This window comes from Ornithodoros turicata, chromosome 1, assembly GCF_037126465.1.
Source record: "Ornithodoros turicata isolate Travis chromosome 1, ASM3712646v1, whole genome shotgun sequence".
Taxonomy (NCBI): domain Eukaryota; kingdom Metazoa; phylum Arthropoda; class Arachnida; order Ixodida; family Argasidae; genus Ornithodoros; species Ornithodoros turicata.
In genome coordinates this window covers 32,857,928-32,885,087 of record NC_088201.1, presented here as the reverse complement: position 1 = coordinate 32,885,087, position 27,160 = coordinate 32,857,928, and the positions used below count along the sequence as shown (strand labels likewise).

The 27,160-nt window shown below is 42.0% G+C and overlaps 1 protein-coding gene across 4 annotated transcripts in view; it reads right to left on the bottom strand.

Moving 5' to 3' along the window:
* The window catches only part of LOC135377916 (snake venom 5'-nucleotidase-like), a 41,213-nt gene extending 14,890 nt beyond the window's left edge, over positions 1 to 26,323 (bottom strand). For 2 of the 4 annotated variants that reach the window (XM_064610676.1, XM_064610679.1), the window contains exons 1-10: positions 26,212 to 26,323; positions 23,654 to 23,896; positions 22,599 to 22,685; positions 22,389 to 22,528; positions 19,045 to 19,170; positions 16,582 to 16,707; positions 16,191 to 16,356; positions 6,784 to 6,879; positions 5,382 to 5,549; positions 4,882 to 5,054 (exon numbers count right to left, since the gene is read on the bottom strand). In XM_064610676.1, the coding sequence (XP_064466746.1) occupies positions 4,882 to 5,054; positions 5,382 to 5,549; positions 6,784 to 6,879; positions 16,191 to 16,356; positions 16,582 to 16,707; positions 19,045 to 19,170; positions 22,389 to 22,528; positions 22,599 to 22,685; positions 23,654 to 23,852 (1,281 nt within the window). In that variant the 5' untranslated portion in view covers positions 23,853 to 23,896; positions 26,212 to 26,323. Of the gene's footprint in view, positions 1 to 4,881; positions 5,055 to 5,381; positions 5,550 to 6,783; positions 6,880 to 16,190; positions 16,357 to 16,581; positions 16,708 to 19,044; positions 19,171 to 22,388; positions 22,529 to 22,598; positions 22,686 to 23,653; positions 23,913 to 26,211 lie in introns of all 4 variants that reach the window. The other 2 variants (XM_064610677.1, XM_064610678.1) reach the window with 2 other exon arrangements.
* Between the last annotated feature and the right edge of the window lie 837 nt (positions 26,324 to 27,160).

Below are 27,160 nucleotides of genomic sequence, written 5' to 3'. Positions count from 1 at the left end.
GCGCTCGTGATAAAGAATACGCTATCTCCCAAACTGGTTTGTGATGATGCAGAATGTAAAATGATATGGGCCTCGGTCCGATGTGGCTCCCATTGTTTTCTTGTTGGCGGAATGTATAGATGCCCACATGCCGGTATCGATGTTCTTCATGGATTGTCTGATTTTTTATTTTCTAAAACAAAGGTCTTTTCACATATAGTGCTCGGGGGCGATTTTAATTTGCCAAACATTAACTGGTCGCAGTTGTCCCAAAGGGGCCAGTGTGAACATTCCAGGTTACTTATCGATATTGCTTTTAGCCACAACCTGTCGCAGGTGATTGACTTTCCAACGAGGAAAATGAACGATAGTGAATCATTGCTTGACCTGATCTTTTTATCTGAGAGTGTTCGCAAATTGGTGTTGAAGACATATCCAGCGGAGGGACTATTCGATCATGAGCTTGTTGTTTGCGATTTGTCCACCTCACACACTTGTGGCCAGGATGTAAAAGTTAGTAGATTTCGTGACTTTGAGAGGGCAAGTGACATTGATATACTTGACCTTTTGGATGAGTCGTTTGAAAGGTTTCGTATGCTAATTGCACTGAATAGTCCAGTGAACAAGATGTGGCTTTTTTTTAAACAGGTAGTTCACGAATGTATTGAGAAGTTCGTTCCCGAACAGACGAAAAAAAGGAAAAAACAGAATCCTTGGGTGACACGAGAAATCCTGCAGTTCAAAAGAAGGATAAAACGAATTGAACTGTACTATCCTCACCTGAAACATTTGTTACCGTCGTATCGCCGAAGGTTAAAATCCCTGGTACAAAACTCTAGATACCATTTCTTTAATGTGAAAATGCACAACTTTTTAAAGACCGACCCCAAGCGTTTCTGGCTACACCTTACTAAAAAGGATAGACATGTTATAACAATCAATCATGATGGTCTGACTTCTGTCTGTGAAGAGAGTGTAGAGGATAAATTTAATCGCTTTTTTTGTTCTGTGCACACAACAGATAATTCTGTCATGCCGAGTCTTCCTCCTTACAGACACTGTATCAACGATCTAATCATTAGAGAAGAGGGCGTCCTAGACAGTTTGCTTAGATTAAATCCGAGAAAATCTTGCGGATCGGACGGCGTTCCTAATACTTTTCTGCGAAGGTATGCTGAGCGCTGTTCTAAGTTTCTTGCAGTGATATATTCTTTTAGTTTGCAGTCCGGGGAATTTCCAAATGATTGGAAAATAGCTAAAATAGTGCCAATATTTAAAAGTGGAGATAGTGCGTGTGTTACTAATTACAGACCGGTATCGCTGTTGAGCACGTGCAGCAAGGTGCTTGAGCACTTCGTTGCTAAGCACATAATAACATACCTAGAGACCAACTCGTTCTTTATAAAGGAGCAACACGGCTTTCGGCGGGGTTTCTCAACAATAACTCAGCTTGTGCACGTAACTAATGACTTTGCCACCGTTGTCGACGACGATGGTCAAGTCGACGTGGTGTTCTTAGACTGGTCGAAGGCCTTTGATAGAGTTTCACACTGCAAACTGTTAATCAAACTGAAAACCTTGCTTCAGAATGACAGGATGTTACGTTGGTTGGACTCCTATCTGACCAACCGGAAGCAGTTTGTGAGTGTTACAAGCGGTGACTCCTCGCAGCTACCTGTGATTTCTGGCGTCCCACAGGGTTCAGTGCTAGGGCCGTTACTCTTTTTAATTTTTATAAATGATCTTCATACAGATAACACAGCAATACAGTGTTGATTCTTTGCAGATGACTGCACAGTGTACTCCAGAATTTTTGTCGAGGGCGATCAAGCGAACATGAATAGCTCATTGCAAATGATATCTGCCTGGTGTAAGAAGTGGCAAATGGTTTTAAATATCGATAAATGTGTGCAAATGAGAATCACTACTAAGGAGACACCACTCGATTTCTTGTATAATATCAATAATGCAATACTGAAACAGGTCCATGAATACAAGTATTTAGGAGTCATTATCACGTCTAATTTGAACTGGTCTGTTCACATCGAAGCAATGGTGTCGAAAGCGCTTCGTAAGCTCTGGTACTTACGCAGGACAATGAGACATTGCACTCCACGAACGAAGCTCACTGCCTATACAACATTAGTTCGTCCATTGTTAGAGTACGCGGATATCGTGTGGGATCCCCACACGACTATTGACATAAACCGCATAGAGAATGTACAGAAAAAGGGCTTAAGGTTTATTTACAACGCGTATGTAAGGGAATCATCAGTGACAGCGTTGTACGACACTTCTCGACTTCCCCCACTGGCTCTTCGAAGGAAACTCAGGCGACTGAAATTTTTGCATAGTATCATATACGGCGGATCAGGGTTAAAGTTTGATGACTATTTGACATTCAATTCCAGTCGGCCAACAAGGCAAAAACACAGTAAATTGATACGGGAGCTTCGTTCCAGGAAAAACGTTCTCAATTTTTCATTCTTTCCATGCACAGTGCGGGATTGGAATTGCTTGCCTACCAGTGTGACGGAATTAAATAATGTATCTTCTTTTTTAAAGGCAACTCAATCTTATATTGGAATTCCTGTTGAGTGATTTTATTGTGTTTGAGTTTGTGTGTAATCCCTGCCTTGGCGGTCAACAGGCTGCTGGCAGTATTAGCAAATAAATAAATAAATAAAAAAAAATTATAATGAAAAAACTATACCACCTAGAGTAATGTGGTCAATGGCATTTGTTCTTACGGGGTTTTTGCCACCTCCTGATGTGAATGTCGTGTAACGTAAGTTTAATTATGTAAATTTTTGCGTGCTTAAGTCTGAAATTTGCCAAGTAAAGGTCACTTTTTTACCCCACCAATGTGAAGAGCGTGTCTAATTTACTCAAATTAATGATAATTGACAGGGGTATTCAGGAGCTATCACATCCGAAAAAATAGCGGAACATCATGCTCTACGGAGCTCCCACAGAATAGCGCACGATGAATTTTTCAGCGCAATCTTTGTCAGTCCGACGAAAGGAGGTTGGAAACCCAGCCCACCCCGGCATCACAGAAAGAGATAACACAGGCATGGCTTATCACGTCAGACTTTCGCTGGGATAATGCTTTCCCTCTCCCAATTTTAGAAACTGTTACTTTTTCTACTATCACTCTGTGGGCTGGCTTTTGAACCTCCTTTCGTCGGATTGAGAGCGCTCGCGCTCAAAAAGTCATCGCGCGTTATGGTCCGGTGCTCCGAAAAGCATGATATTCGGCTATTTTTTCCGGTGGGATAGCTCGTGAATATCACTTCAATTATCATGAATTTGAGCTGAATTTTGCACGCTTTTCATATTGGTGGGATAAAAAAGTGACCTTTACTTGGCAAGTTTCTGAGTTCAGTTCGCAAATATTTACATAATTAAACTTACGATACATGACATTCACATCAGGAGGTGGCAAAAACCTAGTAAGAACAAATGCCATTGACCGCATGATTCTAGGTGGCGTAGTTTTTTTATTATAATTCAATGACACGTTTTCTGGGACAACCTGTATACACAATACTATCCAAGACTTAAAAAAGCGAGCTTTAGTCCATCAGAAGGTGTTCAAAACAACGGTTCTGAAAATGTGATAAGCCAATTGCCTTATTCCTTTGAAATGGTTGACATCGCGTCGCTCATCTTTCATTTGACAGCTGGGTGATTCCATCTCAACTCAGGCAAGGTGGTCCGGACAACATCAGTGATTTTTATTGAAAACTATATGTTGTAGCCTGACTCAGATTGTGAATGGAACAGCAGGTGTTTTTTCTCTAGTTTCCGTAGTTCCTGAGAAAAAAAATCTGAAAGAATATGACAGGTCCGACGAAGCCCGATACAGCTCCAGTGCGGGTGGCGCTAATCTTGTTACTCTCCTCGCTGTTCATTAGCAGCAGCGGCGGCTCCTGACACGGCAAAGTACTCGCCGACGGACACAGAAGTCGTTTTTTATGCTTCCATGCTAACTGAAGGACGTCTCCTTGGGTAGACTACAAGTACCACGGTGCACTGTCTCAAGAAAAATGTGAATATCGACCAGTTAACTTCTAATACGCACCACAGTCGGACACTGAAACTTTGGCACTGTCTAACTTTTATTGTGCAAGGAAAAAACCTTCGATTTTCTGTGCACTCAAATACCATATGTGGAAGCATATGCCTACGAACTTTGAAGAATTTTCGAGGTGGGGTTTTTTCAATATGAGCGCTCAAAAAGCGCATTTTTTCAAATGTCACGTGTTGTAGACGCCTCCATGCGTGACAGCAACCTGGCCTAGACTCCTAAATTTGGCACCAAATTATAGAGCTCAGTCTCTGCTACATGGCGATACCTTTCTCGTTTCACTCACATGTTTACAAGTGCCACAATAGCCGCAAGAATATGAGCGATTTTCGTCGTCGCCACCAACTTTGCGTGTTTCTAGCTGCAAAATAACAAAATCCCCGCCGGAACTGAACCCAAGAACTCGAAGCCAACATAGCTGACAGTGCAAGGAAAAAAAATTCAAAGCCGTGAATGAGTTCTTTGGAAAGATATTCAATGCCAAATTTGCGATGCCTGAAAGCATGTCAGACTTGCCATACTCTTTCGGATTTTTTTTCTCGGGAACTACGGAAACCAGAGAAAACAATACTTGGTGTTCCATTCTCAATCTGAGTCAGGCTACGGACATAGTCAGGACATAATTTTTCAATAAAAATCACTGATGGTGTCCGGACCACCTTACCTGAGTTGAGATGGAATCATCCAGCTTCCTTTACCATATTATTTTTGTAGAGTATTTCCAATCTAGTACTAAAACTTCCTAATGACAGAATTACATACAAAAGTCAACGACAGAAATCTAGAGTGGATCAAGTTTCATATTCTACCTGGTCTGGATCCAAAGGCTCATCTCCAATTTTTACAAATCTTGGATCTATTCTTTCTCCTGATGGCTTCTTAGGATCAAAGGCAAAAGAAATTCCAGAGACCTGAGGGAACCTCCCTTCCAGCTTGGGGTACTGAGACACTCCGTTTTCTAAGGCTTTTAAAATCTGCTCTCCTGCAAAACATGACAGAAACAAGGATTGCAAGAAAGCAACAGGCACAAAGCCAAGAATTTTTAAATGTCAGGTCCCTGTTCACCCAATTGATCAGAGGCAAAGCATCCTGCAGTGGAATCTCCTCAGTATACTGGAACATTTGACAGCATCAACAAAGAGTAACAAGACTATTTATGATAATGTTAGCAGCATAGCAAATGCTGTTCCTACATGCAAAAGGATGCTCTGCCTCTAGGCAACTGGGTTTCAAAGTTTTTTACATCTGTTAACCTCGTAGCAGCAACTACGTAGCTACACCAAACTCACATTAAAGCAGCAAGAAATACCTGTAGCACTGAGTACTATAAGAGAATCCATCATTGGTAGAACAGTAACCAGATCTCTCATCTTGAATGGTCCTCTAGGGTGAATTCTGTCTGACCGCAATGTACCCGAATTCAAGATAGCCAAATCAGAGTGCGTTGCTGACAGCATTACATCACAGATGAAGTTCCCTGCACAACCATGGTAAAAACAATGTAGTTTTCAGTTAGTTTCTATACAAACTAACATATTCAATAACAAAGAGGACTAAAGGCGCAGATATTATCCAACGTTTTTGGCGTTCCAGTCAGCGACAGCCGAAGATGGACGTGCCACACAACGCGGGAAACATGCGTTTATAGTCAGACGCACGTCAGCAATGGCTGGCGGTCGTGGTGACTGTGCAAAGTTGCACTTGGCTGTGCGAACGTGACTGCGCTGTCTGACTGCTCGAGCGTGGACAGCGAAAAATAGAACATGTTCCATTCTGAGCAGGCGACGCCCTAGCGTGTTGAATGCCGCCGGACGTGTTAGCTTTGAGACTATAGAGGCGTGATTTCTCCCGGCGCAGCGGAACTGTGCAGCCCGCGGACGCACAGCACAGTTGTGTCGGACTATGTCTGCACCCTAAGTGTCAATACACATTATAGTGAGAATTTGTTGCAACAAGCTGGACATAAGCACATGATCAAGGTGGTATCCAGTGTGCGGTACATCAGCAATGACCTTGAAAAGTCATACCATGAACAATTGTCACCCATGGTAGGGGCATTGATGGATTGCAATAAATCTGCAATGTCCGTGATTCCAGCAAAGAACCCACGGTTCATTTGGAAAACTTCAGTTTAATTTAGAAAGCAAAGTTCCTTGCAATTAAAATGTGAAGATGCTCTCTCCTTGATGAGGGGACACTAGGCGTCAACAACTATTGTCACTAATGCTAAGAGCTCTCCTTTGCAATAGCTATCTCATGCTTCACGGCAAATGATGTCTCAAGTTCTCTTCAGTAGCAATTACAGCATGTAAATATAAATAGCAAAGCACAGTGCAAAGAGTGTAAATTTATTAACTTCTGACATAAAAACTGAAACGTCTGCACTACGATTTTCCAATTTTACCTTTTGAAACATGAGCTTTCACTCACTGAACTAAAAGTATGCACATTTGTATTTGGTATGCTGTGAATTTTGTTCAGAGATGTCGTCCATGTAGGTGCATGACAAGCAGGGATGTGAAGGCATAGAGAAAAAGCATTTGTTAAAGTAACCGAACACAGGAACCTCGGGTGCCTGTGGGGGAGGCGGTTGGCCCTAAATCTGCCCCACCCGAGTATGAAGAATTTTTCATCAGCTGGTTTCTACCACTCTTCCTCGTGGTGTCTCTAGTAACGTTGTACACCAAACCTCAATCAAATTTTCTACTCACCTAAATTTGTTTCTGAAGTTCGAATACTGCAGAACCTGCCATCTAAGTCTACTGAGAAATGTGCAATCACTTCTTCCATCTTCCCTTGCACAACATCTGTGTCCATGTGACAGCATACACAAAAAATGAGATGTTAGATCTGGTGCAAGGATCTGACCTGAGCCATTCCAGCTGAAACCAGCCAGAGGTGAAGCTCGACCCTCTTAGATTTTGCTGGAAGAAAAAAAAAAAAAAAAGAAAGGAAGACTGTATGCATTCCCTCAGGGGCATGTATGTAAGATTTTGTTTTCTTGAAGATTGGGGGCTCCACGAACTCGGCCAAGAACAGAAAAAGGTGTTGTTCAGGCCTCGCATCCTTCCACGACGTGCAGACAGCATTTGTGCAATTTCTTTGCCTGGTGTCAGAGGGGAAGGCTAGCTTACCGAAAGGCATATGGAACGAGAATAAATTTTGTGTCACGTTGAGAGCTCACGAACAGAGCACGTTTTGCAAAAAAGTTTAATTTTTAGCAGGTTAGCATTCTTTCAGGAGGTCGAGAATATATATGCTCTTAATCAGCGGTATGGATATTAATTTCTCGTAAAAATATGAAGCTCACCTCTACCCATTGTTTAACAAGACAATAGGAAATAACAAAAAATTGTGCTGTTTGTAGAACAGGCCCTCTCCTAAAACGTATTAAAAATCTACAGGTGTATTTTTTCTTGAATGCGAAAGAAGTTTTTTTCGTCGGCACACACATTCACATCCTGCTCTGTCAGGCAAGTTTGAATTAATTTTGCACTGCTGTTTTCCTTCCACTATTTTCTGTGGATCTCTCTGCACTAGTTAACCATCAATATTGGCTCAAAGCACATAAAAATGCGACAATATTCTCAAAACAATTTATTGTAGTCTTGTGCCGCCCTTGTCCTGAAGGCAGTAAAAGGTTATGGCAGTACACACACTACCTTCTTTCAATGCAGGTGGATGTTTCAGCTACATGTGTCTTAGTAGAAGAATAGACCTGTTCAAAATAATGGTACCTCCTGGTGCCCTGTATGGGATGTGCCACACTGTGCCTCGTCTTCAGTACTTGTTCTTCCAAACGTATGTCCTCAGTGGAGAGCCACGTCACATGGCCCTATACTGTGAAATGAGGTGAAAAAGTGCCACAATGCATCTAGGCCAAAGTCATGCTTGTGGAGGCAAAGATTAGCAGAATTTCTTCCGTTTTTGTATTGCGACGCAGCATCGTCAGGGAAATAGTGCATTTTTTGGACGTGACGGAACTGTGTTTTAAGTTGGTCAACAAATAAGCACTGAATGGCATGTACCGTAACACTATCACAAGTAAAACAATCTGAAATGACGACAAAGCTGTCATGAAAGCAGAGAGTCGAACGAAAAATGTTATCGCTTAGGTTCGGGTTCGACCATATGGGTTCAGTTCCGGTTCAGTTCAGGAAAGCAACTACAGTTGAGCCCGTTTATGATGATAGTGACAGGAACACGAAATCTGATTGTTATATCAGAGTTATCGTTGTATACGGGCTTTTGCAAAATCGTCGATCAGTATTGCGTCAATGAAGCAGAACGTCACGGGTAGAATGCCGCTGAACATGCACATTTGTTGAGAGTGCAAAAGCAGTTTATCAAGCTCTAAATTGACACAGTGTTGTGTCGAAAGCTTTTCCAAGGACAATGTAACTGCTGGTACCACGTGAGGCACCACACTTTTTGAGGTCGATGACTTCGCTCATGACGAATTTTTGGGATTGTGTAACACAGAGGACTAGAAGTGTGCACTATTAAATCGGATGTTCTCCTCCTACCACGATCAGAGTTACCTGATTTCATCCGAGAAGTTGAGAACAGGGGTCGTACCATTATTTGACACTTTGCATACAAGTGAAAAGTGTACGCCCTGCTTTCGCAGCGATTCACAAGCATGACTTTGACCCTTTCAATTTGCGCTAGCACCCGTATAACAATCTGCGCAGTGATTGGTCCTGAGTGTACTGAATGCCGATGCTCTGCTCATGAATGAACCCATGGCAAAGACCACCACCATCCGCTCAAAATCAGCACCACCATCACCTGTGAATTAAGAGAGTGAGAAAGAGAGAACTAAGAGAAAAAAAAAAGGAGTAAACTGGGGAGTAATTACAGCTTCTATTTTCCTAGATAGCCAATTACTCCCCATTTTAGTCTCCTGGCCCTGAAATTTATCCCATAGGACATCAAATATAGTTACTATAGTCAGTGACAACATAAGACCCCGCCCCCACACAAGAATCGCTCCGCGCGTGCGAATGTAGTGCGGCGCGGCCAAGTGGGGACTGGGGGGAGAGAGAGAGCCGGCACCACATCGCGAAGCAGGGGCATCGTGCAATGGCTGGTAGCCAATCGCTGTAGCCTTCCATGGATGAGTGGGTGGTCCCAATTGTAGGACTTAAGTTGTGACTGACTATAAACTTTGCAAATGGTCCTCTGAATGCAACAATCTATGTAAATATCGCTCATATGTCTAGCAAATATGTGCTCTTTGTGAATTTGATGTATATAATTATGCAATTTTTTTTTGCCCACAGAGTAAGAAATAGTGGTGGTTCTTGGCAAATTGTGTCTTATGCATGCCACAAGATTTTATCTTACTCGATATATCACAGTTTAATTCAAAGTATTTCATTTATGCACACGGATAATGTACAAAAGGACAGTAAGGGCAATGCGTGAAATGCAGCCCCCCACTCTGTGACATTAATTTAGCCCCATGCATTTAGTCCAGAATGAAGCTAATGGTTGTGGCAATTCATTTAGTGCATCGTCCTTTGTGACACTCCTTTGTGATGCTACAGCTCCTTTCTTCAAAAAGTATGGCATATGAAGGTCATTGGCATACATCAGCCACACTCTACATTGCATAATTTAAATTTCTCCCACATTCGGTAACTCAGGTAGGTGCGAACCGTTATTTGAACTGGTTACCCAATTTTTTTCAATGGTTCAGCTCCAAGATGGCACCAATACTTTTGGTTCCCGTTCAGCTAAAAATAACGGCCATAACGGTTTTCGGTTCAGGTTTGGGTTCGTTTGACTCTCTGCATGAAAGTGTAGTAACATAACAGCTTCGTCATCATTTCAGATTTCTCAGATGATGCTGGGTCGCAAAACAAAGCAAAAAAAATTTTTTTTTTGCTAATCGCTGCCTCCACAACCATGACTTCAGCATAGATGATCCGTGGCACTTTTTCGCCTACTCTCACGGTAAGGGGTCATGTGACGGCATGGACGGTACCATTTAAAGCTCGACAGCTAGGGCTAGCTTACAGCAACCATTCAGTGGACATATTCTGACATGAACATAGTCTGACAACTTGAAGAGTGTGTATGCATTGTTGCACTCTACCGAGGACATACGGTTGGAAGAACAAGTACTGAAGACGAGGCACAGTGAGGCACGTCCCATGCAGGTCATCAGAAACGACCATTATTTTTAGCCTATTTTTTCTAGTAAGACCCATGTAGCCGTAACATCCCCCTCCATTGAAAGGAAGGTAGTGTGCATACGGCCATAATTTTTTACTGTCTTCAGGACAAGGGTGGCACGAGACTACAAGAAATTGTTTTCAGAACATTGTCATTTTCTGGTGTGCACTGAGCCAATATTGACGGTTAACCAGCGCAGGAAGATCTACAGAAAATAACATTGCAAAATTCAGTCAAAGGTGCCTGACAGAGCAGGATGTGAATGCGTTGGCCGAAAAATTTTTTTTTTTCTCTTTCAAGACAAAATACCCCTGTGGACTTTGAATATGTTATAGGAGAGGGTCTGTCCTTCAAATCATGATATTTTTCACTTCCTAGACGACCTCAGGTATGCGAAAAGTCTGCCTCAAAAGTGACATTTTTTTACTTATGGTCAATATTTTCGATTTTTTGTTGTTAAACAATGGGGAGAGGTGAGCTTCATATATTTATGCGAAGCTAATCTCTATACAGTTGACTGAGAGCATAGATAATCTAAATAAATAATTCGGGGTTTTACATCGCAAAACAACGGTGATCATGAGCAACGTCACAGTGGTCGGGTCTGTGGGTGAGTTTTGCACACCTGAGGGTTCCTCAACGTGCATCGAAATCTCAACACATGGCACACCACATTTAATGTCCCTCGCTGAAGACGGGGTGTCTGAGCAACTTGTACCCTCCCACCAAGTTGCCACCGTCCTCAGCCGGGTTTCATAGATAATCTGGGGCTCCTGCCAGGATGCTAACCTACTAAAAATTAATCATAAACTTGGTCCAAAACACTCTATTCGTGAGCTCTCAGCATGACACAAAATTTATTCTAATTCCATATGTCCTTGGGTAAGCTAGGTGGAGCATTCTGCTTGATACCAGACAAAGAAACCACAAATGTTGTCTGCATGTAGCAGAAGGACACGGACCGAACAACACTTTTTCGTGTTTGGGCCCAGTTCGTGGAGCTCCCAGTGTTGAAGAAAACAAAATCTTGAGCGAAAAGTTCATATCCTACATATATGCACCACAAAGGGAATGCATAAAATTTTTTTCAGCAAAATCTAAGACGGTCAAGCTACACCTCTGGCTGGTTTCGGCTGAAATGGCTCATCTGTATTTATTTCTTACTCCAGCTTAATGAATTTGTTACATTTTTCTACAGCGACATATCACTGTGCAGTCAACAGCATTCTGTCCTGCAACATGTTTGCTACCTGGGCTGATGATGGTGACATAATTATAGTTAGGGAGTGACTTTTTCGGGTTAAACCCGATTCCGCCCGGTTATTACCCCCCGAACTGACCTCTGACCAATTCGGGTTAAACCCGATTTCTCCCCGAATTCCAGTCACTACGAAATCTTCAAGTGAGGTTTCCACAGAAGACGAACAAAGGTCGCCACGTGTAACACATGTAAGAATGGGTCACTTACTTTCCCAGCAATACACCCATGTGCGTCAACACTGTCTATGCCTTCGGGGATTACCGCTGGAAGATCACGATCCCGCGAAAAAAAAGAAGAAAAAAGTAGAGAGATTAGGAAAGGACTTAATAGACAAGAGGAGAAACAAAAACACCCGAAGGCACAATTATCGCCCGATTTCTCCCCGAATTACAGATTTAAAAATAGCGCCCGATTTTTACCCCCCGAATCTGAGAAAGGCATTTAACCCGAAAAAGTCACTCCCTAATTATAGTGGACTTACATTATGAGACAACTACGATCATGAGCTTTGCAGTCAGTTTGTGTATTTAACATGTGCCAGGATCTTGACACATGTCGTCGCATTTGTTTCTCACCACTGGTAAAAATCGAAGTAAAAATCGGTAAAAATACTCTTTGAACGAGTTTACGCATTCAACCACTAGAAAAATATGCTTCATGAGGAACCTCTGGCCCGATACTGCAAAAAATAAACATACTGTACTTACACACAGTACTTTCATCAGACTTTTATTCCTCGCATTTCAAAACACTAGAACGAGGTTCCTCGAGAAGTTGCTATTATCACCCATCATGTCAAGTTTAAAGATTTTATTTCTGACTTATTTTGAGTCCCATAGCAAGCCTTACTGATCGTGAGCCACCAAATCCAGATTGCCATTATCCTGGTTCTCTGGATTTTTTTCCCCCAAGTACTGTTAGTATCTTTAGTAGAGCATGTTGTGTTATAATCTGTTGTTTTTTGCTGTTCCCGATGAATTTGATGTAATACCTTGGCTTTATTATTCTACTTATGTACATGTTGTGATACTGTAACATTTTTGCGTCAATTATGAATACCTTGTGCTCACCCTCCATTACATTGCACCCGCTAAGCAGGCCCTTAACATATGTACAGCAAATAAATAACTATTTTAACATCTTTTTAACACTCTTTTAACATAGTGACAACAATTAGGGTACAATACTGATGCATATAAGGCAGACGCATAGAGTCACCACGCTGGCTCCAATGGCCCTGTGCCACTGGAAGGGGTGCCACATACTGTATGGGTCATGATCACATTTGTTTAACTTTGAACATGGAGGTAAACAAGACTGAGCTGAGCCATGTGCTTTCCCATCTGGTCTCAACGAAAAGGATTAGGTTGACAAAGCAAGATACCCAAGCAGTTCAAGTGAAATGTTACATCCTTACCTGGAAAGCAGCACTGTTCTGTTTACCTCCTCTCATGTACAAGCAAAGAGCATAGTAACACGCAGGGAAGTAAGTGAAATGGATGTAGCCATCTCAGCACAAGAGCTAATGGCATGAAAGAGCACTTAGAGGTGTGTGAATATTCGAAATTTCGAATACGAATAAAATATTTGCAGTATTTGATTCATATTCGTATATTTGAAAATTTGATACTGTATAAGTGCTTTTTTTTTTTTTTTTGCGTGAAATTGTTTTTTGTGTTTTTCGTGTGTGCCCCAAAATCGCGAATTTAAGTTCTCGCAAACATGATAGCCGATATGCCGCTCAGAACGGAAAAGAAAATTTGCAAGTGAGAACAAGTAAAAACAACGGCAGTGGATAAGTACCTATTTATTACAGGATATTTGACATGTAGTTTGTATGGGTGGGGGGCACGTTAAATCACACTGACAAATTATTGTGCAGACCTGCATACTATAGGGGTAAATTCCGACTTTTTCAAATCCAGATCGCATCAGAGCTGGGCACTGCTTGAGCGAAGCGTACACTTCCATGAGCCACGAAACATGCAGCAGCTTCAGGATACTAGCTGGCAAGTCCAGCTTTGTTGGAGACGGGCCTGGACTCTCCATCGAGCTTTGGACGACGCTCGTGCACCAGCACAGTATATGAAGCAGAGCAGAACCTATGGCCTCACAATGGGGACCAGAAGGGTAACCATCCGAGGCTATTTAGAGGTCAAGGCTATTTGGGAGTGTCCTTGCGGAGAGAGTAGCGTTCGACCTAGGAGAGTCTTCTTACCACTTTGGACCATAAGAGACTGCATGCCGTTCACAGGATCGCGAATTTGAAAGATCTGATTGATGGGATCATGAATTTAAGTGCCCAGAGAATGCTTTTCGCACCAGTGGCCTATCAAAATGCGAAGATATTTTCTACGCAAAAAAAAAAAAAAAAAGAATTAAGAAAACACTTATACAGTATTCGAAGTTTTCGAATACACATTCATAAAAGTTCAAATATTCAAATTTTTTCGAATATCATAGCAGCTTACTACAAAGCTGTTGCGGGTTGCGGACGGCGTGCTGGAATCTGTACGTTGTAGTAACAGCGGCGAACATGAATAGTAGAACAGCTGCAATGCGACGCATGGAGCTTTCGAGATACGTTCATCTGTGAATGCGTCGCTGCACGTTCCATAACCGAAACTTAAACTAGTACGAAGTGGTGTGCAGCCGCCATTAAAGTCTGCCCCAGCGGCCCCAGCCAAACGCAAAACCGTGGTACTCTTCATGCATCGTCAGCACAGTCGCAGCTTTAGTGGATTGCCAACGAGCACTGAACATTTGTGTGAGGACTACAGTTCGGTAAAATTCCGGTTACATATCGAAACTTTGGTGTCGTTGAGCTGAACACAGCTGAATACCGCACTTCACCGTGCCACTGCATGCACCGCCAAAACCTGTGTTTCAAACACTTTTTTTTTTCGGTTTCGATTTCTGGTAGCCAGCGTAATAGAATAATGGTCGTGTGTGATGACGGCGATAATAGAGGAGTGGGACGTGACGATATTTCGGCATAGTTTCTCCAACTCCAACGCTGTGCGGCAGCATGTTATAGTGCCAACTAGGATGATCATAATGCTACAAAGTCATTTGAAACTGCACCAACTGTTGTTACAGATGATAGCAAGACGCGTATGGCCTTAAGCCTGACCCGCATGGAGCAATTTTGCTCGCGACTCGCGCGTGTCGGCGACAAAGTTTTGAGGTGCACGCCCAGATTTTCGCTGTGAAATGAAAGACGTGCTGAACACAAACATCACGGAAACAATCACACGTGATAAGCACAGCCATACAACATCGTGGAGGATCGCTGTTTCACTGCGCTGATGAATGGGGCTATTCCAAACTATGCATTACTGTCAGGAGCGATGGTCTCGCGTGACGTAACGCGTGAGGACACAGCGAAACCGTGCAGTTTCTTGCCTATACGACGAATGCGAAAGACATTGTCAGTGCAAGAAGACAGCACTTGCTACCTTCGTTTTCCTTCTGAGATGTGCTCATCAGTAAACCATCCCACACTCTGAACATGCCATTGCTCTAAACTTCCATTCTGTCTGTTTCACTAGCACTTACAATGCCGACGCAGGTGTTCACTGTCCATGAAAGGTTTTTGGAGTGCAAGATTTTTACGGTTTTCAGCTTGCCTCATGAGAACAGCACATTGTTTCATTGTAAAAATGATTTGACTGTACATGTGCATATAGGCATGTATGCCTTATGCTAAGCCTATACATTAATACATATTCCTACGTATCTTGGGGGCATTTTTCTAACGATCAGCAGAATGCAACTGTGATGATGCTGGTTTTCTGGGCTTAATTGTTATTTTTTGAAGCCGTTATCCTATGATTGGATATTCGATATTCGAAGGAAAATTTTGCAGATATTCATATTCGATTTGTATTCAAAAAGTTCAATATTTGCAGACCTCTAAGCACAATACAACAGAAGTGTATAGGGGCAACAGGCAGGTGCCCTATCAGACCTGTGGTTTGATTAACTGCTCTAGAGGGACACGAAAATAAATGCAAATACCCGAGTCTGAAGGTTCTCCCAACAACTCTTTAGCTCTTCGAGCGAACACATTGCCAGTGGCTATGTACTGACCAGTGCACTGTAGCATATTGACTAATATGGTGTCTTGGGATTAAAATATGAGAATGCATGTTTGGTGACAGCAAGTATAAATGTGAGGACTGCTGTTGCAATACGATCTTCGTATCGAAACATGTGGATCCTGGGACAGATTTGGAAAATCCTGAGTGCAGGTAGGATGCTAACAGCAAAATTGTTACCTGCATATGGTCCTAAGACAATCTTAAAGATACAGAATTCTTTCTCGACCTCGCTAAGGCAGCAAAAATGTTGCAGAGTAAAATGCTAGAAGCTCGGGGCCACAAAGTGTTAAGACACATCACAAAATTTTCAAGGACACATTTTTACCTTTGGGAATCCCACAGAAATCCCACGTCCAGTGTGCTGCCAAAACGGAATTTGTATCACCCTGTGGGAACAGCATTTTTACCAAAGTGTTGTAAATGCACATTGGAATGTGTACCTCTAAATATTTAAATTTGCCACTGTATGGTCTAGACTTTGTGACCCCAAGTTCTTTGTACACTCAACTTCAACAATTTTAGGTACTGCACTCAGAATTAATCATCACAAGGCATAGGTCACAATCCACACCTTTGTATTTGGAAAGCAGCTCTTTCAATTCCTTGTCCTCTTCATACTGCGATGTTACACTCACTTCCTTGATGCTCACAGATACTTCACCACTACTAAATGTCAGTGTTATATGTGAGAGTTGACGAAAATCTGTGCCACTTTTCACAATATATTTACCGTTAATCTGCAATTGAAACACACAAATATGCCAAAACATGCCAAATATGGGCTAGATGGTAGCACATCACAATAGTGAAAAGTGCAACTAACACAGGGACAAACAAACAAAGACAACCACAGCACTAGTGGCTTTCTCCCCTTTCTGTCCTCCATGTTAGTTGCAAGTTTCACCATCATGCCATAAATATGTTTTCCATCATATAGCATAATACAGCATGAAAGCCTTTACCTTTTTAATCTCATAAACATGGTCATGCCCTCCCAAGATCAAATCTATTTCATCAACGTTCGCAGCGAGACGGCAGTCGTTCGGTGTCCGCATGTGAGTTAAGGCAATGACATAGTCAACACCATTCTGTAGAAAGAATAACATATGCAAACGTAAGTACAGATAGCTATATCTACAGGGATGAGAAATTAGATAGTGATTAGCACTAAGGTAGAAAGTTGGTTATGTATTTTATTTATGTATGTACAGAAAGCAGGTTCAGCTTTTGTGGAGAGAGCTACATAACGTACCCAACGAAACATATAGAGAAAGAAACACCAGTGCATTAAGAGTTTGCATAATCATCCTCATGCAAGGAGCCTTATGAAAGGCTCCACACCAGAAACTCTGGATCATCTTCTGACAATTAGTAAGGAAATTAGCCAAATAAATATCTTATTCAGAGGATATAGTATTAAAAATAAAATAAAATATAAAAAAGATAACCCAGAATAGCCACAGCTTATAACTGGGCTTGAGGCTTGTAGAGGAGGTGACACTCTGCATGAATCCTGCTCAGCAATGATGGAATACTCAGAGAGTTATATCCATTGCTGGGCTTCTCAACCTGTGGCCTCAGGCGATGTTCATATCGCAACAGACTTTTCAAAACGACTGCAACTATGTAGAATGCTTCTAGTGTCTCGTGAGGGTGTTTCCGGCATGTTGCTCAACCTTAGCACAAGTTCGTCTACAGGACTGGACGGGATCCCGAATGCTTTTTTGAGGCACTGTTCTGAGCATTTCTGACACACATATTCTCACCATCCTTACATTCACGAGAAATACCTTCAGACTGACACAAAGCACATATAGTGCAGATACATAAGAAAGGCGATCCTTTAGCAGTTTCCAACAACCGTCCAGTGTCTATTACATGCACTTGTTGTAAGCTGCTGGGGCATGTAGTGGCAAGCTACATACAAAAGTTTTTACATGATCACAATGTAGAATAGTCAAATGATCATGAGAACATGTAAACAATTACACAACTGGTGAGTGTAGTGCGTGAATTTTCTACTGTTTTAGATAGGAGTAAGTCCGGCAAGGTCGACGTATTGTTTTTAGACGAAGTAAAGCCTTTGATAAGGTTCTGCATAAAAGGCTGTTGTGCAAATTGGAAATTACTGGACTCCACTTCGTTGTCAATCAGTGGATTGGTGCCTGGCTTAAAGACAGCAGTTTGTGGAAATTAGTTGCCATTGTTGAATCTGGCAATCATTTGACGGCACCAATGCATCCGAGTCAATTATGTATGTATAAGGCGTCAAGTTGTGGGGAACCCAGCGTGCTGCAATTTTCCTCACCGTTAGGGGATCGTACAGGACTGAGAAAACACTCGGCAATCTTATTCCTAGTCAGCTGTAATACATTCAAGGTGGACGTGTAACTGCACCATGGTGAGTGACAAACAGTGGGACCGAAACGAAATCCTTGAGCCAAGTTAAACTATTATTTCTGCTTGGTTGATACACACGATATAGAACCAGCACACCATCACAATACACTCTTCAGAAGGTATGTAGAAATGTCATTCTAACCTACAATTTCAAACGTGTTTTCTATAAGAGTTGTTCGTTTCATAAACTAGTTTTTTTTACAACATTTAGGTCTACTTCGCCAGCAAGCTATTTGGTGCAATGAAGTAAGGCGATATGGTTTAGCCTGGCCTGCCCCACTGTACAGCGTAAGTAAGTTTTAACTCATGGGAGGCATGAGAAAGACCTTTCTGATGTGCAGGAGAGGTCACAGGTATTGTGAGCACAATTCGAAGAAGTTTAACAACTTCTGGAAGTAGCGATCTTAGTGGTTTGCCTTCCTTTCCCAGCAGAAACTGCTTCACGTCCTGATATGCTGCTGTTGCAACGTCTATGAGCATGACTCCGTGAGGTTGAAGGTGCCCTGCATCAAGGTCTGCTTTATAGAACTTGCACAAATAAGTGCTGTCAACCTCTCCTGTCAAGGCCTTTTTGACTCGTGTCATGCCCCCGCTTCCACCATTGCATTAGGAGAGAAAACTGCATACGTCCAGTTCTCAATCTTATTTGATATTTGAGTATAATATAGATCGCACAAGGAGAAAACAAAGTTTATGCTGTGTATTTGAGGGCTATTATGCACCAAGCATGATGTGCAAGAAATTATTCTCAAATGGTTGCGAAGTCTCCCTTTAAGGATGCTGCCCATGTGCTTTAGAGAACGACAGGCAAGACTGAGGGCTCACCCACTACGACATCTAGAGTGGTGTACAGTGCATTCCACAGCTCATCTCTACATGTACGAAGTCATCCTCAATTCTGAACACAGCATGTAACTTACAAAAAAATGGAAACAATGGAATCCTTGAAGAATATTCAGGCAGACCTGAAACTTTTGTCACAGCAAATGCAAGAAGTCAGGAATGTTTGTGTATCAATGTCTTACCTTATATTTAAGGAGGTGCGCTAGCCTGCGTCCTTCAGTTACAAAGTCCTTGTAGTCCACCTCACTGGGATCAATTGTTGCTAAAGTCGCAAGCCATTCTTCTTCAACTAAGCCTATGAGGCCTATCTGGAGTAAAAGAAGCAAAATTGCATTCAATGTTGAGACGCAGCATAAGCTTATTTTACATCCAGAAAAGCACACTAAAGAACCTGCAAATTGACAAGGGCGCCTGTTTAAGGTGGCCTGCAAGGAAGTGGAAATGTGTCCTGTACTACGAGATGTCGCTGATGCAGAATGCGACTCAATAAAAAAGTTTGTGATGAAACAGTATTTAGCGAATATCATCTATAGTATGGGTGATATTTTTTATATGCTGTTTCTTCACAAACTATATAGGTTCTAGGATCTAGAACTGGTGCAGATTCTATACCATGGCTCAAAAGATGTAACAGGGTCCGTACAGATAATTGGAGAAATTTTCAAGGGTTTTCAAGGGCCAACATTGACTTTTAAAGGAGTTGTGACACATTGATAGATGTGGTTCATTACATCATGCACACGTTGTACCACACTCCAGTGTACTGAGGAAAAATGAATTATTCTTCTACATGTCGTACTTAGCGAGATACAAACCATCAAATACACGCCCGAGTAAGGTCAGACGTCACAAAGCTCAGAGCTACCATTGGTAGCCGGAAGCATGCGACTCCCTTCCGCTGCCTCACTGACGGCGACACGTGCTGTCACGTCAGAGCCGGGTGAGCTTTGGTGTTTGCAGTTCTAATTTTTCTGCTCTTCTATTACCCTGTTCGCTATAAAACTTGGAATGCAGGCTCACATCAGTGGAAGGAACAGTCTTTTACATATATGTGGGATAACCTGGGGTGTCGTGTCGCAACCCCTTTGAGGGTAATATCTCTAGGCTTAGAACTGGTTCTGTTCACACTACTGCTACAAGTAACATTTGAGAAGTAAGTAGAATACGTCAAATCAAAGTAATTGTTACAACTCCGTATATTGCATGCAATATCCAGTGACGACAGCCTTCGTCGGTTTGCCATTATGCTTGGAAGGCACACTATGTGGGCAAATTCAATCTAACTTAATATGTGCACTTCACAACAATGTCACTAGCTATGAATGAGGTCTAGCAGAATTGAAAATTTTTGAAAATTCCTTGTTAGTGCAGCAAAGCAACTGTGGCATTAAGCGACGTATAGATGTGGACAGATGGAGAGAGGACAGCAGGAAGGAGTGGGGGGACAGGGGGGTTAGTATGCGTCCTGGGCTGACTTCAGGGGGAACTGTGCCGACATTCGTCTGGAAAGTCTTCGGAAAACCCAGGGAAATCCTCAGACAGCACAGCCGGTGACAGGATTCGAACCCACCACCTCCCAGTCTTCAGCATGACCTTGGCTACAACCAACGAGTGGGACGCCTTAACCAGAGCTGAACATAAAGTGCATGGTTAACACGCAGATATATAGGTGGCTATACATGCAGACAAGCGCAATGCGAGTTTCCCCACGAAGAGTAGCCAGACAACGTTGCCAGAAGAAATGTTATCGGGCGGTACAACACTACGTCACTACATCAGCTTGGTTGATACAGTGATAAGGTTCGTCAAGCGAAGCTTATACAGCGACTCTACGCAGTATTACATGCACATCGAGCTCTCAGTGTGGCCAGAGGATGAGGAGCAAGTCTATATTTAGTCTCATCGATGAGCATGTTTATACAGAATGAATGGTTTAGGAAGCGGACAGAACGAATACTTGAAGCCGTGGCATTGTTAGAAAACAACAGTTATCGAGAGGAAATACTCCCAGGATTCAAGGGTTACCAAAGCCTTGAAATATGGATGTTCAGGTTCAAGGGTCTTCAAGGGTTTCAGGGCCCTAAGCGAACCCTAGGGAAAGATTGTACGTTGAAGAGTCTGTGCCTGTTCATGCCCCTTGCAGTAGGGGGGGGGGGGGGGGGGGGGGGGTACAGCACGTCGGCACTTAACAAAAACTAAACAGGTCCATCTTGTAACATCTTGTTATATGTCAGCTAGAGCTGACAGAGCAGTGTGGTCACATATGTGCATCTGGGCTGAGAATTCTTTTAAAAATTCACCAGCTTTTTCATATTTTATAATACCACATTATGTCTACTCCCTGGGACCCCTAAACGTTACTATGGTTATATCTCGAACACCAGCTATGGCCTGCCACTGGCCAGATATTAATCTTTTTTTTTATTGTCATCAATAGAGCTAACCTACAAATTGCCATAAAGAACATGTTCCAGCCACCTATCTGTTACAATAGAAAAGTCAAAACTCACTCATTTGACATGGTGACAGAACACGCTCACAACAAAGCTCAACAAGAGTGGTATCTGGAATAGTTAAGCTTTCATCTGATGCCTTCCAGGTCAGAGCCTTACATAACATAATACCCTCTAACTTTTGTCACCTTCTCTTACATTGAAGCAAGCCATTATGACAGAAGCAAATTACCACTAAACAATGTTATAGATAATCTATTATTAATGTAATTAACAAACAACGTTGGGCTAGTTGGTAAGCATACGACATGGTAGAAAGCGCACAAAAACACGGACTAGAAGAAGACAACAATACCAGCGCTGGTATTGTTGTCTTCTTCTAGTCCGTGTTTTTGTGCGCTTTCTACCATGTCGTATTGATGTAATTCTCACCCTCAAGGAAGCCAAATGGCCAACCAAAATAATGCATTTGTTAATATGTAATTCAGTAGAAAAGAATTACGTGTTACATTACGTGTGATTCAGCACCAAAGTGACACAGAGAGTCACACATGTATTGGGCTACACTCCAATAATAAGCAGCACAACTATACAAAGTCTCTACTATGCACATGTGCAAAGGAATAAAAATTTCCATGGATGCGCATCACATACGCATCAACGTTTCTTATACAAAAATATCGGAACCTTCGATGTCGAAGGGATTTCCTAATGTAATGTGAAGATTTTGACTGGTTCTCCCAAATGGGAACAAGATTTCTGAAACTAGAAATCAATCTAGAAGTATAATAGCAGAACAGCAATGCCAGCTTTTGACCATATTTATGATCACGACAATGTATTTAGACATTGCATTCATGACAAGGTGACATTCGATCCAGCTATGGCTCTTTGAAAACAAACTAGGTGAACCTGCCTAAAGTGTGTCCTTTCCACCTTTTATCTTATTTTAAGTGTAGTTTGATCACCATAGAATTAACTGCTGCAAACTATGCCTAGTGTGCTCACTGTATCCTTACAGGGGCAGTTAATGCTACAGCATTAAAGTTGATAAGCAATCTGAGAGCCCTAACCTTTTTTCCCGATCGTTCCATGATTTGATACTCTTCACCATTTGCTAGCAGCTTCCCAGTTTCGTTGTCAACAACATTGCTGATAAGCCAAGGAAACTTTGTTTGTTTTGCAAAATCCATCAAGTTATCAACACCAAAATCTGAAAAGCAATAAAAAATAGCATTTTGAGCTATTCCTGTCTGAAAGGCATGTGAAAGGCCATTACTCACCAAAATCATGATTTCCATATACAGCACAGTCAACACCACAGCAGTTAAGGACAGGCACCATTTGTTCTCCTTTTGTAAATGTGCTCACTGAAAAAAAGAAAATCAATACAAATAAAGGGATTAAAAAAAGAAAATGAAATGCTCGTGCATTTATGTTGCATCAGTAAGTCACAAAAGGGGACTACTCTAGCAAGAATAGGAAAATGGATACTGCTGCATAAAGGATTGGCAAGAAAAATACAGTTTCAGCATAACTCTTTGCATGGGCTTCAACACACATTTTTCTAGAAGTCATTGTGGTTTGACATAGCACATTGCAACCCTGAGCACTAAGTTACTCAATTGGGCAGCAACACATGCAGGGCTATTTTTCAGAATGGCATTATTCACAAATGGGACACCACTGCACTAACCACGAAAGACATGACGTATGGTACAGTATGGAAATTCAATTAAAAATAATTAAAAACCCACAAGGACAGAGAATAAAAATTACAAGGACCGGCACCGAACTGCAACCAAGTGATTTTTTTAATTTTTCTGAGCAAGCCAAAGCAGACACCCCTCTCACCCACAAGGGAACAACCAATGAAAGCGCGTTACGCCAAAACATGTTCTTCAACCTCTGCCCCCCTGTCTGTTGTTTCGAGTGCTGATAACTTCTTCGATTTTCTCTGTGTAATCAATAGATGCCTTACTGACACAACTATCCCCTTCTTCCCGGATAAACCTAGCCTCCTGATAAAGAAGTTTCCCTCTTCCCTGCCCGTGAAACAGAATTTGTGTTCCGCGATAATCTGGGGGCTGTTTTTTGCAAACTTTGCAATCTTTTATGTGGTCTCTTAAAGTTGAATATTGGGAGCTCGGCCTCGAATGCTCCTGCAGCCTGATGTTAATGCATTTCTGCGTTTGCTCTATATAATATTTCTTACAACTTAAGGGTATTTTATAAACGACATTCCATTTGCACCAGATGAAACTGGTTTTGTGTTTGATTCCGCATTGGAAATTCAACCTTTTCTTATGGGAAAAAAAACACAAAAAGGAGTTCTTACTTATGGAGGGTGCCAGAACGTCTCCACTGAAGAGGATGAGAGGATTTTCATTCGAAAATCTCTTAAGGGCTGTGCAGAAGCGGGTGGCTCCCCCCACTGGTTCTCCATGCTGTTCTTCCACATTATAGCAGTCGTTGAAGTGCAGAACTGTCACTACTGTGTCTGGTTCTGGCATCTTGCATGTACAGCAAACAGACATGGTACTGACCACACTTGTACTGCATCTGCACTTTATGGGCAACACTGCAATGAAATAAGACTTGATCCCCCCAAAAAGAGTTTTTTGAACGTCCCACAGCATTTTTGAACGTATGGTGATATTTTCTTATGCCGCTTCACAGTACCTAATATTAGGGAGATTTCTCAGCATGTTGCTTCAGGGCCAGTGTCTACTTTTCGCCTCCGAGGGGACAAGCAGAAAATGTGCGCCCCTTCCCATATTCTCGATTTTCTATCTCTCATCCTAAAGCAGCTTCTTCCTGTTTGAAAAATGTCTTCCAGCGCCCCTTCAGGCGGGCTCAGGTGAGCACTATCGCCCCCCTCCCATAGACGACCCTGTGCTTCCTATATAGCACAGCTTCTTCTGTGCAGTAATGATGCTTAATTGATCCCTCTACTGAACTCAGACTATGTGTTATACCAACCTGGTAATTTTCCTTTAATGCCTGCCATAAGTTTGGTAAAGAAAGCCAGTGACTGGAATGTAGCTAAAATGAACCATAGCGAGCAACAAGGCAAACAGTAAAGTGATACACTAAAGTTATAAATAAATAAAGATATAATTACAATTTTTACTAGACAAATTTTTTTCTGTGTCTGCTGTCTTCCATCCTGCTACAGGCAGGGTTATTGACAATGCACTCCACAGTTGCAGAACCAGTTTTTTTCACAAATAAGGTTTCATTTTCATCACAAACAAATGAAGCAACAAACAGCATGACAGTTACTTCAATTATTAGTAGTCATTACATTATGGCGGCAAACATTTTAGGCTCTGAATCTGGAAAAGGTCAACACCTGCATGCCCACAGCTTAACAGAAGGCTTTCTGTTCTTTAATGAAGAAAAAACCACATTAAGACATGTTCACTGCATTTTTATAACATGTAATGAGCTGCTTTTGTGTTATTATGACATAAAGGATTTGAATCTTTGTTATTGCTTCCGTATGGTTAGGCAAACATAGCTTCTTCAGGGATGGTCTCGAGATTGAGGATTCTCAACTTGTAAAAAGCAGCGCAAAAGGCTCCTAATGCAATAGGATTTGTAACAGCGTAAATGCTTTTACGTGCATATACAATTTCTGCACATGTACCCACTTTTTAAAGATTGTATGGTCTGAATGGGCTTCACAACCTTGTCAGACGATCAACATTTAGTCTTGAAATCCATCGAGATATGTTCATTCATAACTGCTGTGCCATAAAATGCATTTAGCATGGTTTTGCATAATTTTACTTAATGCCAGGCACATTTCTGCTTATTAGACTACTTAATACCTCCCCCTTCTGATTTCTGGCTATGCTATCACCAACATCTGGATGTTTATAACAGGTCATCAATCCGCCGTCCACAGAGATAAAAGAACGCCATCTCTTAGCACCATTAGGCAGGAATGTCACAAATACAATACCACAAAAGCAACCAACCAACTGTGCAGTTAGCATCCTGACAGAGAGACAAAGTACAGAAGCATCATTAGTCATCGTGTTTCTGAGAGATGTGACAGCAAAGCAAACATAAAAAAATTATGTGCAAGGTGCCAGGACAGGTGCTTCATAAAAATCTTCACGTTTATTTATTTATTTTTTGAAAATGGGAAAATGAAAAAATGGCAATGCAGCATAGCCACTTTAAAAAATAATAATTCATGAGTTTTGATTTCTGCAAGTTTTGTGTGCAAGTTTGTGCTGTGAAATGACTAATGGTGGCTTTGATTGATATCTATCAAAATAAATGGATCACCTGAATCTTATCTCAATCTCTTGGTGTAAGGTGCGCCAGATTTTTGGAACATCCAGGCGGCTTTGGGTGCTATCATCGCTGTCATGAACCCAATCAAGCTTTTGCTTCTTTTAAATTTGACCGGAGCCCTAGCAATGACTATATATTGTTGTACCATTGCTAATTCGAGCATGTCAACGCCGACCTTCAAAGACGTGCATACCTTCCTAGGGGAGACTCGCGAATGTTTTATTTACAGCCCCAGCAAGAACATAGTCATACCCAAAAGAGTGTATTCCTCCTAGCTACGAGTATATTAAGTGAGATACACATGTTGATACCACAAGATCGCGACAGGAAGGGAAATGAAAAAACACAGATGCGCGGTTTGCTTCTTGATAACGAGACATGAACTCGCATGCATTGTCGACAGCTCGTGATGTACCCCTATTCCAAGGTGCACACTTTGCTGGGGTATAATGAAGGTCAACCCCAAGCAATAAACCATTACCAGACAACAGGGGAACTTAAGTTACACAGAAGGGCGCATTTGAGGGCACCTTTAAAAATAGAGATCCTTTGTAAGCTTACGCGCATACAAGCAAGGAGTCATACCTTTACTAGAGAGTTATTTCTTACGAAGCACTCAACCGGGCAGACATATCAATAGAAACGAAACCATACACAAATCTCAACTCGCTAAAAGCTGCAAAGCGCAGCTGGCGCAGGGGAGGCGCTAGATCCTGAGGGGTATCATTCGTTGTGTTCGTACGCCTCGGCGGCGGTGGCTATGAATGTAGTGCCCTGGTCAGCGCATGAAGACATCAATTGTTCTCAGTCGTCGGTTTCGCGCTGTCGAAGGTGGACGTGTGTGTGTTGTGCTTCTTGTTTCATGCTTATTACCACATGGAGGTAAGTAATTTTAGTTCCTTGATGTTTCTACTCCCGAATTTTTAGTGAAACATTCGCGCCCTGTTTCAGCTGTGGTGAAATCAGTTAAATAGGTTCAATATCAGAAGATTTACCGTCAACAGTGCCGAATGATACTCCGATCAAAATTGGACAATCAAAAAACGTATATCTGTTCTCATATAGTCTTCGATAGCTTATAAATAGCCTCAGTGAGTGATTTAACGTGTGTTACAGTTCGAATTTAGCGCTCAAAACCCTGCAGTCAAGCAGCAGTTACGAATGATACCCCTCAGGTTTTAAGCTCCGATCAAGTTGCAATAACCGAACGACGTTTTCCTGTTCTCGTGCAGCTTTCGATAGCTTATAAAAGCCTCAGTGAGTGATTTAACGTGTGATACAGTTAGAATTTAGGGCTCAAACCCCTGCAGTGAAGCAGCAATTACGAATGATACCCCTCAGGTTTTAAGCTCCGATCAAGTTGCAACAACCGTACGACGTTTTCCTGTTCTCGTACAGCTTTCGATAGCTTATAAAAGCCTCAGTGAGTGATTTAACGTGTAATACACTTCGAATTTAGCGCTCAAAACCCTGCAGTCAAGCAGCAGTTACGAATGATACCCCTCAGGTTTTAAGCTCCGATCAAGTTGCAACA